Source organism: Malus sylvestris, chromosome 6 (genome assembly GCF_916048215.2).
Source record: "Malus sylvestris chromosome 6, drMalSylv7.2, whole genome shotgun sequence".
Lineage (NCBI taxonomy): Eukaryota > Viridiplantae > Streptophyta > Magnoliopsida > Rosales > Rosaceae > Malus > Malus sylvestris.
The window spans coordinates 30,541,171-30,555,729 of NC_062265.1; the positions used below are offsets into that span (position 1 = coordinate 30,541,171).

The 14,559-nt window shown below is 35.8% G+C and overlaps 2 protein-coding genes and 1 pseudogene across 4 annotated transcripts; 1 reads left to right on the forward strand and 2 right to left on the reverse strand.

Annotated features, from left to right (window-relative positions):
- Positions 1-38: 38 nt before the first annotated feature.
- Positions 39-3,150, forward strand: LOC126626248 (uncharacterized protein At5g50100, chloroplastic-like). 3 transcript variants are annotated; one of them, XR_007624644.1, is made up of 9 exons: positions 39-343; positions 734-876; positions 1,038-1,145; positions 1,369-1,425; positions 1,525-1,590; positions 1,697-1,757; positions 1,848-1,894; positions 2,103-2,243; positions 2,854-3,150. XR_007624644.1 is itself a non-coding variant. In XM_050295502.1 (9 exons), the coding sequence occupies exons 1-8, from the start codon at positions 193-195 to the stop codon at positions 2,145-2,147; spliced, it is 678 nt and encodes a 225-aa protein (XP_050151459.1). In that variant the 5' UTR covers positions 39-192; the 3' UTR covers positions 2,148-2,171; positions 2,888-3,150. The 3 variants fall into 3 exon arrangements, 2 of the variants coding, with proteins under 2 accessions (XP_050151459.1, XP_050151457.1); XM_050295502.1 differs by having other exon boundaries at positions 2,103-2,171; positions 2,888-3,150; XM_050295500.1 differs by lacking the exon at positions 2,854-3,150 and having other exon boundaries at positions 2,103-2,400.
- Positions 3,114-4,024, reverse strand: LOC126626247 (mogroside IE synthase-like; annotated as a pseudogene).
- Positions 4,025-5,345: 1,321 nt separating this feature from the next.
- On the reverse strand, positions 5,346-12,078 carry LOC126626238 (calmodulin-binding protein 60 A-like). Its single transcript, XM_050295482.1, has 7 exons — positions 11,854-12,078; positions 11,453-11,531; positions 7,838-7,890; positions 7,235-7,725; positions 6,739-6,899; positions 6,333-6,536; positions 5,346-6,234 (listed from the first exon to the last, which is right to left on the reverse strand). Exons 1-7 carry the CDS (start codon positions 11,943-11,945, stop codon positions 5,617-5,619), a joined length of 1,698 nt encoding a protein of 565 aa, XP_050151439.1. The 5' UTR covers positions 11,946-12,078; the 3' UTR covers positions 5,346-5,616.
- Positions 12,079-14,559: the final 2,481 nt, after the last annotated feature.

Consider the following 14,559-nt stretch of genomic DNA (forward strand, 5'->3'; position numbering starts at 1 on the left):
ACTGTTTGGAACAGCCGGTTTGAGGCTACTTTCCCTTCTGCCACGTGTCAAGTTTGTGAGTGGCGGACAGGCTGCCACGTATACGCGGTAGTTATGAACCAGGGCAGTCCAAGCAAACGAACTCTGAATCTTTTGGTTCCTAAACTTCGATCCCAAAAGCTTTGAATTTGAGTACAGAAAGAAGAAGAAGAAATGGCAATGAGGGCAGCTGCTTCAGCATGTAAAATTGGAGGAAGGCAAAGAAACCCTTCTCTCTCTTCAGTTCCTCTCTCTCTCCAACAACTCAAGCTCCATCAAATTCAACCCCAAAGATTCATATCAGCCCCTCCTATTAACCAACCTGGTGAGTTGTGACCGATTTATCCTATTTACCCATCTCACAGACACTAAACGGACAATAAGCCGCACACGGTTTAGAGCTCCTTTATTGTCTGTTTAGTAGAAATTTTTGTTTCGCAATGCCATTCTCATTTAATTCTTGTTTTCCTGGCGATCATAGTTTGATATGTGCGTATAAATTTTTCGTTATGTATAATTTATTGGGTTATCTATGCACATGTGTCAACGTGTGATTGGTAGTATGTAGCCGAACAATGTCCGGGGTTATTAGGTTTAGTCTATTTCTGTTGGTTTGGTTTTATATGAGACCAAGGAATCAAGAAGAAATTTTTATGGTTTGCAAATAGTTCAGTTTATGATGCATATATGTGTCTATGTATGAATGTATTTGTAGGGTTTAAGTCTTCCGTCAGGGCTATAAGTGGGGCAGCTGCAGATCCTTTGACTCCAAAGAAAGAAAATGATCAAGAACAAACACCTCAGAATTGGAAGATTAAAATGCTCTATGACGGGGATTGCCCCTTGTGCATGCGAGAGGTCGATCCTTACCTTCAAACACCCGTCTATATATCCCTGTTGTTACTTTTCTGTTTATAATGTAATTAGTGTTTGTTTGATGAGTTTCGTACTGATGAAGCTACAAAGTCCTTTTGTTCTTGATGGTTTCGAGTGTGCTGAAGTTTGCGTTATATTGGCAGGTGGACATGCTGAGAGAGAGAAATAAGCGATATGGTACCATCAAGTTTATTGACATAAGTTCAGATGACTACTCGCCAGAGGAGAATCAAGGGCTGGACTACAAGACTGTAAGTTTGCGTTATTGAAATTTGATGCTAAGATTTACGAAACCAAATTATAGCATTGGCAGTATTTCCTCTTTTTTATATCCAATTTGACCTTGTAGAATAAGATTTAGGACTTCGTGAAGTTTATGTGAAAAACTTCCTGGCTTGAAACATAGAAAGATGATATGATATGTTTTGGACAAATATATCAGAACTTAGTGACAATTTCTTGTGTTTTGTTTAGGTTATGGGAAACATTCATGCCATCCTCTCTAATGGAACTGTGGTCACTGATGTCGAAGTAAGCCCCTTTTCGTGCCATGTTTGAGCTCCCTATTTTGAATACAGTTTTCCCTTGAGTTGTCCAGGAGATGGATAGAGCTGATGAAAACTTCTGCAGGCATTCAGAAAGCTCTACGAGCAAGTGGGGCTCGGATGGGTATATGCCATAACCAAATACGAACCTGTGAGTCTCCTTTTTTGATTCATCTACTTTTCCGCCATGTAGAACTAAATGATGTACGTATGTTATCTTTATCTGGGGGTCTAATGGGAAAACAATTTATTCACAGATTGCAACAATAGCTGGTGCTGTATATGGCGTTTGGGCTAAATATCGTCTTCAAATCACAGGTATGCTAATTTGTTAACTCTGCTGCCCAGATATCTTATGATTAATATAAACTTCTGTTAGATGATGTCAGTATCCTGTTTTTGCATTAGGCCGGCCACCCCTAGAAGAGGTTTTAGAGTTGCGAAAGAAGAACAAGGTAAGCACCGTTCATTTGCATGGATTTCAGTTCTATTACCGTTCCACACCTTTAATTGAATCCGAATGGGAATGGAACCATAAGCTTATGTTAGACATAAAACAGTCTGCTAACAGCAGCTATCAACTTTCACAGAAACGCTTAAGAATTTGAAATATTTGAACCATTTGGTGCTAACACAAGTCTCGTTATCTGTTTTCCTATACAGGGAGAAGTATGTAAAGATGCAAAAGATAGTAAACTTCAAGAGTAACTGGCACCAGTCGGGATTTTGAAGGTTTGTGTTAGGTTGCTTCCATCGTCTTCCATAACTTTGGCTTTTATACAAATATTATAGAAAGGCATGCAGGCAGTGGCGGAGCCAGGAATTTAAAACGATGGGGTCAAAAAATAGCTTTAAAAATTCTATCATACTTTCATTTATAATTGTCCACGGTGTGTTCTCATATTTTAGAAACATAGAATCAGAACATTTTTATCAATAGAACCAAAAACATCTTTCTCAATGTACACAACCAAACTATCATTCAACCCATCTTATTAAGATGTGGATTCTTCATAATTTTCATCACCGAAAAAACTATTTCAACTGAAGCAGTCGCAACAGTTAAAATCAATGTTAATTTCACTAGCAAGTACACCAAGGGATATTGTCTGTCCCTCTTTGTCTCCGTCAACTTTTGTGCAAGGTTCAACGCAGAAAACTCATTATGCAAACGACGTAGCTTTGTTAAATTAGAAAGGTATTAATTTTTTATTTTTTTTAAGGGAAGTTTAGAAAATGATAAGTTTACAAGTAAAAGGTTATTGGGATAAGTTTACAAAGCAACGTGCTGCTGCAAAGCTGCTGTTGCAGTGCTACTATACGGGTTCATAAAATTTTCAAAGGGATAACTTGACAAGGTTATTGGGGTCAAAGGATGCCAATGCCCCCGCATTGGCTCCGCTAGTGCATGCAGGTGTATAATTTTTCACACATACATTCTTTTGCAGAATAAGGAGACTCTAAGAAAAGACTTAAGAGTACTTGGATCTAACAGAGGACATGACACAGAACCGAGTGCAATGGCGTTCTAGGATTCATATAGCCGACCTCACTTAGTGGGAAAAGGCTTTATTGTTGTTGTTGTTGTTGTTGTTGTTATACATTCTTTTGCAGAGTTATATGTAAACAATGTGATGAAGGTAAAACGTCGATACGCTGAATTTCTGCAATGCTTCAGTTAAGCTTTGCTACAAATTCATTTATGTTGTCATCTGATTTTCCCCCTACGCTAACAGATATCTTCGCAGCCTCTCTCCATTAATTTCAAGGCATTCCAGTTGATCTCTCCACTTCTCTTTCCTCGCATGACTTCCCTCACACACGTCTCTCTCTCTCTCTCTTCCCTACTCACAATCCCCTCCTCATTTTTCTCAACTCTCCTCCAACCCCCTACAACTCTACAAATTTCGCATTAGTCGGCTGGTCGCTCCACTGCGGCATCACCACCATCGGCCGCCTAGGCTCAACCCCTCCAACGTTGAATTCCATCCGCAGTCAGTCACAAAACAACCCACGGATCCGTTTACTAGAACCTCCAGTTGGTTGCACCATGGCACAACCAATCCAGCTTCACCTACTGACTCCAAAAAGTCATCTGGCAAACCGACAGGAAATTCAGATCACTTGCTTTCATTCCCCATGCAATTTCTTCAACCTGTTTAGCAGCAATCTCTGCCATGCTTCCAAATGAGACATAAACTACACTTTAAAGTGCTTTTTTCTCCAGTGCACTGGTCTGCTTTTGGCTTCCAGATACTTGCTCCACAGGTTCCGTCTCCTTCAATTTATTGGTCCAGGTAGGCTGATGGCACCATGGGACCCACCATCGCCAGGGGCCAAAACCCCAGCATTTCATTCACCAGCTTTTCAATATATATATATATATTCATTGCAATTGCCTTACTAATTGGAAAAGTAGAATGAGGATCCGGAGAGGATCCTCATTTGGAAAAGTAAAACACTGATGCTATTGAACCTTGGCTCTTCTGTCAGTCTTACCAAACTTACTTGAAGTTTATATCTTCATCAAAGATCCCTCAAAAAAAAATATATCTTCATCAAAGCAATAATACTCCATTTTAATGGTACAGAGATAATTATGCATACACTGAATCAATTATTTTATTTTTTTAAATAAACAACAATATCAAGTCAACTTTAACTTACTATCATGAAAAGACACTGTTGCTAAACAAAATCAATTATAAATTTTGTTGGATAGTGATTTTCGAACTTCTCTCTTCTTTCGTTGTTCTCCTCCTAGCTTTTGAATTGAATAAATAAAAAAGAGAAGAAGAACAGAAGGAGAAAACGAAAGTGTGAAAATCACTATGCCTCATCTCTATAAACACTTTGTAATCGTTACAATTTTTGTGCATACTTCCTCATAAATATTCAGTTTCCATGATTCTTCTTTATTTTACATTTCTAAATTTTTAGTTCATTTTTTGCAGATAATATCAAAACCCCATGTCACTCATTTATTACCTACCTGAAAAAATAAACCCATAAGTTTCTTTTATCACAAGCAACGACAGACCGCCATACGCCAGTACATGAAGCAGACAGAAGCTGAGTTGGTTAAAAACACAGCTCCGTAGATTTTGAACTCTTTGGCCACGTCAAGTGCCCATGGAAGCGGTGAATATCATACACAATACAACTGACAGGTGGTGAGCCTGCTGAGGCATTGAGCTTCAGTATGAGCTCTGCTAGGGTTTTCGAGCCAACTATTTTGAATGAGTGTAAGTAGGCTGCTAGGGTTGGTGCTTGGTTGAATCCGCTTTCGTAGCCATCGGAGATGGGTTCGATTCGCACAGCCAGTGCGTAGATGGATTTGATGGTGTTAGGGGTGGTGGCTAGAGTGGTTTTTAGGTCTTTGGAGGCTAAACGTTTGGCAAATGGAGGAGTGGGCGTTTATGTGCCCTTGAGCTGGATATGCGAAAACAACTAGGAATAAAGAAGAGTGTAAGTTCCACAATAAAAATCCTAATCAAATTCGTGAAGACAATTAGGAATCAAATCAACTAGGGGAAGCTGTAGTTGATCCCATATTCTTTTTTTTTTCTTTTTTTCTTTCTGTTACCCGATTCATGACTTCCCTCGTTTCACGCAAGTAAAGATGAATGGACTGATGGATTATATAGCACCCATTTGGGATTGCTTCCGCTTATGTAAGAAGCATTTCAACGCTTTCACCAGAAGCACAAGATATTGTTTCAAGATCCAAAAGTACTTTTTCTGTCAAACACTGTAAAAAAACGTTTTGGTTATCTGGAAGCGCTTTTGGCCCTTCCAAAACATTCCCAAACAGGGCATTGGTTTCTGCAATGGTCCCAACAACTCCAAATTCGAGTTAAGAACAAGGTAAATACACGAAAACTCGCTTAAATGAAGAGAGAAAGCTATAAAATGGATACTTTGAATGAAATCCATTTCATTCAAATTATGTAGAAGCACGTACATATTTACAAGCTAACAACTTGATATGAGAGTTTATTTCTCTGGCCACTGGCCAAGAGAACTAAGAAACTGGTAAGAACATGAACTACCAGATACATTTAACATCTGACAAAACCTCCGAAGAGATCTCTCTCTACCTGCACACGTAAGTACCATACGGGCAGCGCTAAACGGTATATGCAACTGTAACCAAACAATCTTTCGCATTAGATTACTAGTATCTTTGAATATCACGAAATCTTCGTTTCAGAGCAACGCTCTTCCTAATTGAGAACCACTTCAGCACACTGAATAGCTTTGTCCATCTCATCTGAGCCCTATCAGATATGGCAACAGCTGTAGAACGCCTCAACAAGAAGCCATCTACAGCGCTTTGTAGGTCTTGTGATTCTGAACTAATGTTCTGGGACTGCAGATCAGCATCGAAAAATTGCAGATGATCCTCATCAAATAAAGCTTGGACCATGGGGTCAGAGTCGCAGATCAGGGAGTTCGCGACTTGACCTGGGAAACTCAGAGTCTGGTCATATCTAAGACCAAGTCCGTCAATGTTGTGCAAGGAATAATCATCCAAGCCACTGCTGCTACCCACCGAGTACATGGAAGAGATGATATCTGGAGAAGAGGCAGATGGCTGTGCATAATCAAATCCATCAATCTTTTGAGAAGCCAAAAACTTGCTTCCTTCAAGATCCTCTGACCTTGGAGAGCTCGATGTGTGAAGAACATTAGTGAAGTTGGAAGCAGCAGCTATAAGAGAGGCTTCATCTTCAAACGGGACTACTTCTTCCCAGTGTTGAAATGCAGAAATGACCAAGTGCTGGCCATCAGCCTAAAAAAAATATTTGATCATACGAAATCAGACATGACATGAGAAAATAAAATGGAAAAAATATGAAAGCGAGTGGACTGAGGTGATAGGTAGCGTGCCTTCTGTGCTTCAGCCAGCTTACTAATAGGAACATATTCACGCTCCAACAGAAGTCCCATCACTTGCCCCACAATGTTGAAGGCCACACCAGTGGGCTGTGAACTGGGAGGGCAGTACAAGTACATCCTCTTATCGAGTATACATGTCTGAGCATGCTCCACAGTGACTTCCCACATCTTAGCGGACATACCTGTCCCAAGGATCTGCATATTTTCACCCAAAAAAACCCTTACAATCACTAGAATACTTGTGAAGGGTTGAAAAAAGGCTGCTGAAACAAGTAGAATTTCCTTTTGATGAAACATTTAAATGCACAAGATGACAACTAAGCTTCAAACTTCGCAGCGTAAACTATTAAGCATTGGAAAAGTAAATTTAACCAAGATAAGAAAAGGCAGTAATTACATTCCGGAGCCTTGAAGGGTTTAAGAAGAGTAGGGTGAGAAAATCCTTCACGATGTTGATGTTTTCCCGACTCAACCGCTTGTGGAAAGCTCCGTCCTTACCAATCTTTTCTAGTCTCCATACTTCATCAAGCAGACATGGAGGGTGGTGTTTCTTGTACACTGCAGAACCAGAAGTAACTCAGGTTATAATATTGCATTTTTAGTTAGCTGATCCTAATCTGGAGGCAATGAGCCATGCATGATAAGGCAAAATGAAAATATAAGAAGGTAACTACATCCAATATAAGGAGATATTATGATGATATGCAGATATGCGGATAACTTTTACAGTGAAATTTTTTGTTTAACTACTTGGCCAGTCCGATGAACACAGTTCAGAGCGCATAATCCCGACAATGGAAAGTGAAGGAACACTCGATCTTAGTATCATTATTCTAGCAAGAACCTTAGAGACACAATTTTATATATAAGGAAACCAAATGAGAAGAACTCACATTCTCCACGGTGATCCCTGACAATAAAGGATTCCGTCCTTGCTTCTCTTATTCTAATTCCATCGAAGTTATCTAAAACTCTTGCACCTAGCCTGAACCTACGGCTCCTTGTCCAGCTTGAATTATCAGTAAAAGAAATCTCACCCACAAGAGCAACTCCATCTTTAAGATTCAAAATTGATTCTCCTGTAAGAAGAGGTTTCTTTCCTTCCCTCTCTCTTACAATGTTATTCTTGAAATCTTCAAGTGTCCAATTGTCACCCTCCTCACCGTCAAAATCACCTTCGAGAACAACAATCTCCACCTTGGCTGCAGATTCAGGCCCAGATTTGACAATATGTCCACTAAAGCAATCAACCAAAGCTACTTGTACACTAGAGCATTCTTCTCCTTCAATCCGAGCTCCAGTAAATACCGGAAGAGAGATATTATTTAAGAACTGTAGCTTTAAGATTCTTGATTCAAAATGATGCGTCTCTTTCCCACAATTCCTGAATAGAAACGTAAAACATAAATAAAACTATTGTATGGCAAGGTGAAACTACGGATTTTGGCCCTAAATTGCTACATCTCAAAGCTTTAGAGTTTATAGTATCATCTTACTGTTTCATACTGTTCAAATGCTTTCTTAGGGCCACCTCAACTTCTTCTTTAACCTGAAAATACATAGCAAAATTATATAACATTCAATTAAAGCTGCAGCACCGATGGAAACTAAAAGGATGCATCGAGTATGCATGCATGTATTGAACTGCAACGTCAAAATAAATTACTATATTACGATTTGCAGGGACATCAAATTGAAGTAAATAAATATAACCCTCAAAGGTATACTTGAGGCCTAAGAAAATTTAGAGAATGAATGTGAATCCATTTTATCTTGACATCCAACACGCAGAATAATGAGATGGTGTCAGGCTAGAGCAAGTGCGACCACAAAGTGGGCTGCCATGCACGTTAGCTGCACCCTGCAAAGCATGGTGGTATTTTACAATTTCCAGCAACCTTACAACGGCCCAGTTTAGTTAATTGATTTTAGTACAGTCGTGTACTTACGAAGTTCAAAAATCACATACAACCCCTTCAAACAGACAAAACTGTATTACAGTCAAGGAAGAAAATATCGGTAATATCGGAAATATCGGTAGTCCGAAAACACGGAAATATCGATGGAAATATCAGGATAATATCGATATCGATAAAAATTACATGGAAACCACGGAAATTGTAAGAAAAACTTGGAAATTTTTATTGAAACTTTGCAGGATGTTTATTTAGTCAATTATCTATTAGTTTATCACAAAAAATTGGAAGGAAATGCATTGCATGATGGATTTAACTGATTTAAGTTGATTATATAGCGAGCTGGCAAACATTGTGAATGTAGAAAATATGTAGTAATTAATGAAAGAAGTTTAAACACACCATAATCATTTATATATAATTAATTAGTACAATATTTTACACTTTATACATTGCATGGTAAGATACATGAGTGACTTAGTACCACATAGAGTTCCTATGAGATTCAAAATTTTCACTATCTTCATCATCTCTATTTGTAGAGTAAGTGTATTGTGAAGAGTAGTCAGCAACCATGGCAATGGTTTTCAAGAACCAAAACCCAAAAGTCAATAGGAAACCGAATACTTCGGTATTTTTCGGGATTACCAAACAAATGGGATTTGGAAACCAATCCCATATCGAAAATTTCGGTATTTTTCGGGATGGGATTCCCGAACTTCAGGATGGTTTTGGTTTGGGATTTTTCGGTTTGGGTTTGGGACTTTTTCGGTTTGGTTTGGGATTTTCGGGAATTTTTTCCAGCCCTATGTAAGTGACCAAATAAAAAATAGAAAAATTAAAAACCACATGCCATTGACTAAGTAATTAATTGACACAATTTAAAATATAATACCACAAAAAATTTGGAATATGTGCAAATTTGTTTCTTGTAAAAAGAATTCAAAACAAAACAATATATATAAATATAGTAGCATATTATCACAACAACATAAGTGATATGGTGGTTAAGGCGTTAAGGACTCAAATGGGAGGGGGTTCAAATCCCTTTAGTCTCAAAATTGAGACTTTTCAGAAAATTTTAAGAATTTTTGGATGTCATATCGCGATAATATCGCGATAGGGAGACTTTAGATGCGGTCCCTAGTTATGAATAATCTTTGACTGAAACTTTGTTGGTTTTCAATTTTTGATCCAAGTCCCTAAAATTAATTGATAATTTATTTCTATGTACGTTACTATATTTTTTAAATTAAAAATTAAAATTTATAGTTGTTTATAGTAATGAGATTTTAAATAAAAAACATAATTTGTGGGATTACAAATATTAAAATATAAATATACTATTGTGTGTGTGTGTGTAAACATGGGTACATTCATAAAAAATAACCAAAAAATTATTGTATCAAAACATGGGTACATTCTTCAAAATGGGTACATTTAGCAAAAATAAAAATGGGTACAAATAAATAAAAAAATATGGGTACAATACAAATAAAATTTTAAAAAATATGGGCACAAAAAGAAATTAATATATGGGTACAAATTAAAATTGAAAGGAAAATTGGTACAAATTAAAAAAGGGTTGCAAATTAAAAATGGGTACAAACTAAAAATAAAAATATATGATAAAAAATTTAGCCATAAATATAAATATACTAATTGTAACATTTTTAATATTAAATGAATATATTTAGAAATAAAAAATATTTTATTATTGAAATAATTAATGATATTATTAATACAAAGGACCTTGATCAAAAATTGAAAAGTAATAAGGTTTTAATCAATAGAGTAGTAAAAATAAGGATGAAAACCTAATTACTCCATCGCGATATTATAGTTAATATCGCGATATTATCGATAATATCGCGATATTTTGACGATAACTCATTGGATACTTGTTAAAATATCGATAACTCAAAAAAACGAAAATATCGGCTTTCGATATTTAAATCCTTGATTACAGTTATATACAGTCGAGCAAAATCGCGTACATGATTCGAGGCTTCGAGCTCAATGGTGGAAATTACACAGTTACTTAATCCAATACATAAAGAAATGGGTTCTTTAGATATAAGTCCATGCAACACTTATTTCCTTGAAAAAAAACTCATCTCATTTTAAACATCTAAATATAACCCAAATTTGAAGTAAACTGCCATGTAAACAAATATATAACTATTATTTTCAAACTATTTACAATTGTGCCACAACATTCTAATTATGTTAATGAATTTAATTATCCTCCATAATTGTGGGAAATAAGTGCCTTATTATTATAAAATTGTCTACTTTATACTTCTCTTACCATCATATGTTTCATTTCTTTTATTTGTTTGATAATCATTATAGGTAAATTATTTTGCATGTATGTATTAGGCATATTTTGTTAAAATTATATATATGCGTGCAAATAATTTATCTATATTTTATGTAAAATAATATGTAAATAATTCATTTTAAATCAATTGGCTAAAAACATTTATTTATTTTGTAGGTAAATTATTTTTCATGTGATATTACATATATACTAGCCACATTTTGTTAGTATTATATAGAGTGTGCAATCAATCGACATTCTTTTATATTATTAAGGTAAATTATTTTGCATGTAGGTAAATTGTTTTATATTTTTTTCCAAAATATTGGTATTTAATTAATTTTGAATACAAATATTTATTTATTTTGTAGGTAAATTATTTTGCATGTATCATTACATAATTTACTAGGAACTTATATTGCTATTATATATATGTTGTGCAAAATAATTCACCTATGTTATATTTTAAATATTGATCATTTTGAATAAAATAACTTTTTTATATTTGTAGGATATACTAATTTACCTGTTAGCATCATGTGAAAACAATTATACAAGGAACATCGGTATCATGTAAATTTTTGTTATTAAATGCATAGGAATCATGACATTTAAATTTTTTCCAAGTCCCCATAAGGTATTTGAAGACATTTAATTGAATGAAAAATGTAGATAATAAGTGAGAGACCCAAAGTGTTATTTGGGGTAATTTAGACATTCAAAAATACAAATTTTGTCAAGTCAAACTTAATTATGGAATTGTTTAGTTTGAGCCTAGTCATTGGGTTTTTGTTAGAGAAATTTATCATGATGGGTTTTAGTTAAAGAAAATTGAATACCAAGGGGTGTACTCATAACAGGAAAACACTTACAACTTTACGAATCAAACGCTCAAGAAGTGGCTCCAGTAAGTGCTGGACTTTGTGCAATCTCATCGTTTCCAGAACCACGCTGAAAACCAGTAATGAATGCATTAGAAACTTAGAAAGAAAACAGATGTGAAAACTATCATCAGTTTATTTTGGTCTATACACTATAGTATTACTTTATTAGTACATCATAGTTATCAAGAACCAAAGGCGAGAATTCATGTCAACTTGTGATTGAATTGAACAACCAATTTCGTAACACAGTCCACACATCGATATCAAAAGTAAACTAGTTTATCTTTTACTTAAGAACACCTATATCAATATCCAATTTCCATTATCTTGAGCCAAACAAAACCCGGCCAACTCATATTCTATCCCAAATAAGATTTACAGACTCAAACCTCTGGAAAGTGGTCTTCCTACGCTTGTCCTCCGGACTACCAGTCCCATCCGACCGACCCCTGCCATCATCCTGCTGCCTCTTCAGCGACATTATCGAAACCCAGCAACACCAAGCTCACCAGTAACAAGCTCTGAGAAGCACTGGCTGTGCCACTGCCACTACACAAACATAAAGAACAGCCACAACATTCGATAAGCCGGCTATACAATTAATTTTAATGATCCACAGATATAAATAGCAGAAAATAGAATGGATAAAATAATAATAATTATTATAATACATGCGGTAATAATTGAGAAAAATCCAAAACTTGGTACAATACAAGTACTGTTTGCGGTGCGCATGTACGCTGTTGCTATCGGTTATTAAAAAGTTGGCTGCTTCCGGGATGCTTCTTCGTCGACCCGAAAAGCCATCTTTTTCTGGGGCTTCTTCTTTCATTGTCACACTGCTTTCACGCTGGACACACTCACGCAGGTGCAGGAGGAGACGGGAGAGCGTTAGGGATAGGAGATGATGGCGCGTGGGCCCGTGAAAGCGCGTTCAAAACGATTGATAGGGGCTGGTCGAGCGGCCAAATGGATGTCGTTGTTTGCTTTTTTTTTTGGTTGCTATTTTTTCAACTGAAAGGAGGATCACTCATCAGCTTATATGTCCAGTGGGTCCTTGTGCTTGTTTTGTCACGCTAGTCATGTGATTCATGATTATTGTCTTTCACCCTGGTCTGGTGAAAGTAATAATATTTATGCATTTTGGTGCGGATTTGATTCTCACAAATTCTTTTCTCTCCTAATAACTAACAATTAACCAATTAACGTTATCGTTTGTCAGAAAGAAAAAAATATATAGCAAGTAACGAGATTTGTGCACAAGTTTAGTAGATAGCAAGCCAAAATTCGTACATAGTTAATCACTTTTGCGAATACAGGTTATGTAGCAAATACCATTGTCGAAATTTTCAACATTATTGTCATTTATAAACGGGAATTTCACGGATTTATGAGGAATTCGCAAGCTAATTAAGGAGTTCAAAGTGTTGGATGATGATTACCAAAGACATTTTGAGTCAATTGAGTGGTGATTTTAATTAGTATATTAATGTTTAAAAACTTATGAACAGTGTGTTTCTAATAAATTGGGATGGCAAGTGATGAAGTGCCCTGAAAATTAAGGTCTTCCTCATCAACTCATTACGTTTTAGATTTAGGGATTGTTTGGATGTGTTTTTAAAATGACTGAAAGCGTTTTTAGAGAAAATGTTTTTAGGTTTCAAAAACATTTTAAGTGCTTTCTACAAGAAGCACCAGTTATGTACTTTTTCCAAGAAGCACTTTAGGTGCTTTTCTAGGATTTACTACTATTTTTACTAAAGATTATTTCCAAAAATATTTTCATCAAAAACGTTTTCAGTCATTTTAAAAGCACATCCAAACGAGCCCTTAAACTCTCATTTCCGTAATATAGAATATCACTTACAATAATAAAAATAATACAGCTGCCATGGCAATGAACCTTGTTACCTTAAGGAAAAAACCTAAAGTCTCTTCTTTTTTTATTCAGGAAACATGAAGTCCTTTACCATGTTATAATATGTGCATGGACTTTCTAACATCTCACTATTTACGTCAATTTTTATGTTAATATTATAAAACATAGTGCAAAAAATATAAGGTAATAGAAAGTCCATTGAAAGTTTTACTTTTAAAAAAGCCTCTTTAGCATTTCTCATGATTTAATAAGGTTCCACGTGGAAAATAAAACACAATCATTGGTGTATGAATTGAATAAGGTTAAAACTACAGAGAAAATGAAAGGATAAAAAAAATGTCCTTCCACATTTATCACGTTTCCAGTCGATACGTTCCCAATCGACAAGGCAACTCGTTCGGTGCCTTATCTATTACGACGATAAAACGCTAGTTATTGAAAATAAATCGAATTTGCCTTATCAATTGCCTAGCGCTTTGGGTACGGTCGATCTAAAGATTCGTCAACATTCTCAAGTCAGTCACAAGAACATGTCATGAAATGAAAATGTCATAAAATATTTTTTTAGCGTGTCGGAACACGGGAATATACGATAATGAAATGATACACCATATAAACATATGGTGACTTCTAACGTATGTGCTCGTGTTTCGGACATATTAAAAAATCTCTTCTCCATAATAACGTATCTTTTGTCTTTACATCAACATCATAAAGTGGATTTTTACAAACATTTCCAAAAGGACTAATAAACGTTGTAAGGAGAACAAGTAACACACCGTGCTACGTGCATGCATGTCCGAAATGTCCAAAATGTCCAAAATCACAAGATACTCCATCCCACTTCCACGAATCTTCCTACCCTTCTATTACTTAGTTAGTACACTCCTCCCGTGCACAACTTGGAAATCAATTGCAATTTACCGAAAATGCCATCCGACATGATTTCCAAATAATAGGGTCATAATATCAATAAAAAATGTTTTATTGAGCCATTTCATCAAGCACATTATAAGCACATGTCAATTACTGTCAACATATGTCGAAAGTTTATGCCAACATATGTTGACAACTACTATTATTGTAGAGGTTTGTTTATGGTGAATGCAGGATACTGTAGAGTAAAGTTGAAGACTGTCAAAGATTATCAACTAAAGTATTTCATCAAGCACATAATCGCACAGTAGAGTCGCATACAAGAAGAGAAAAAAGGTTA

What these genes read in the sequence shown, in the direction of transcription:
- LOC126626248 (XM_050295502.1), top strand. Translation starts at nt 193, where the DNA reads ATGGCAATGAGGGCAGCTGCTTCAGCATGTAAAATTGGAGGAAGGCAA. An exon ending in AAGGGCTGGACTACAAGACT is followed by an intron (nt 1,146 to 1,368) that starts GTAAGTTTGCGT and finishes TGTTTTGTTTAG; the next exon opens with GTTATGGGAAACATTCATGC. An exon ending in ATATCGTCTTCAAATCACAG is followed by an intron (nt 1,758 to 1,847) that starts GTATGCTAATTT and finishes TTTTTGCATTAG; the next exon opens with GCCGGCCACCCCTAGAAGAG.
- LOC126626238 (XM_050295482.1), bottom strand. Translation starts at nt 11,945, where the DNA reads ATGTCGCTGAAGAGGCAGCAGGATGATGGCAGGGGTCGGTCGGATGGG. An exon ending in AGGAAGACCACTTTCCAGAG is followed by an intron (nt 11,532 to 11,853) that starts GTTTGAGTCTGT and finishes ACTGGTTTTCAG; the next exon opens with CGTGGTTCTGGAAACGATGA. An exon ending in CAGGGATCACCGTGGAGAAT is followed by an intron (nt 6,900 to 7,234) that starts GTGAGTTCTTCT and finishes CTGGTTCTGCAG; the next exon opens with TGTACAAGAAACACCACCCT.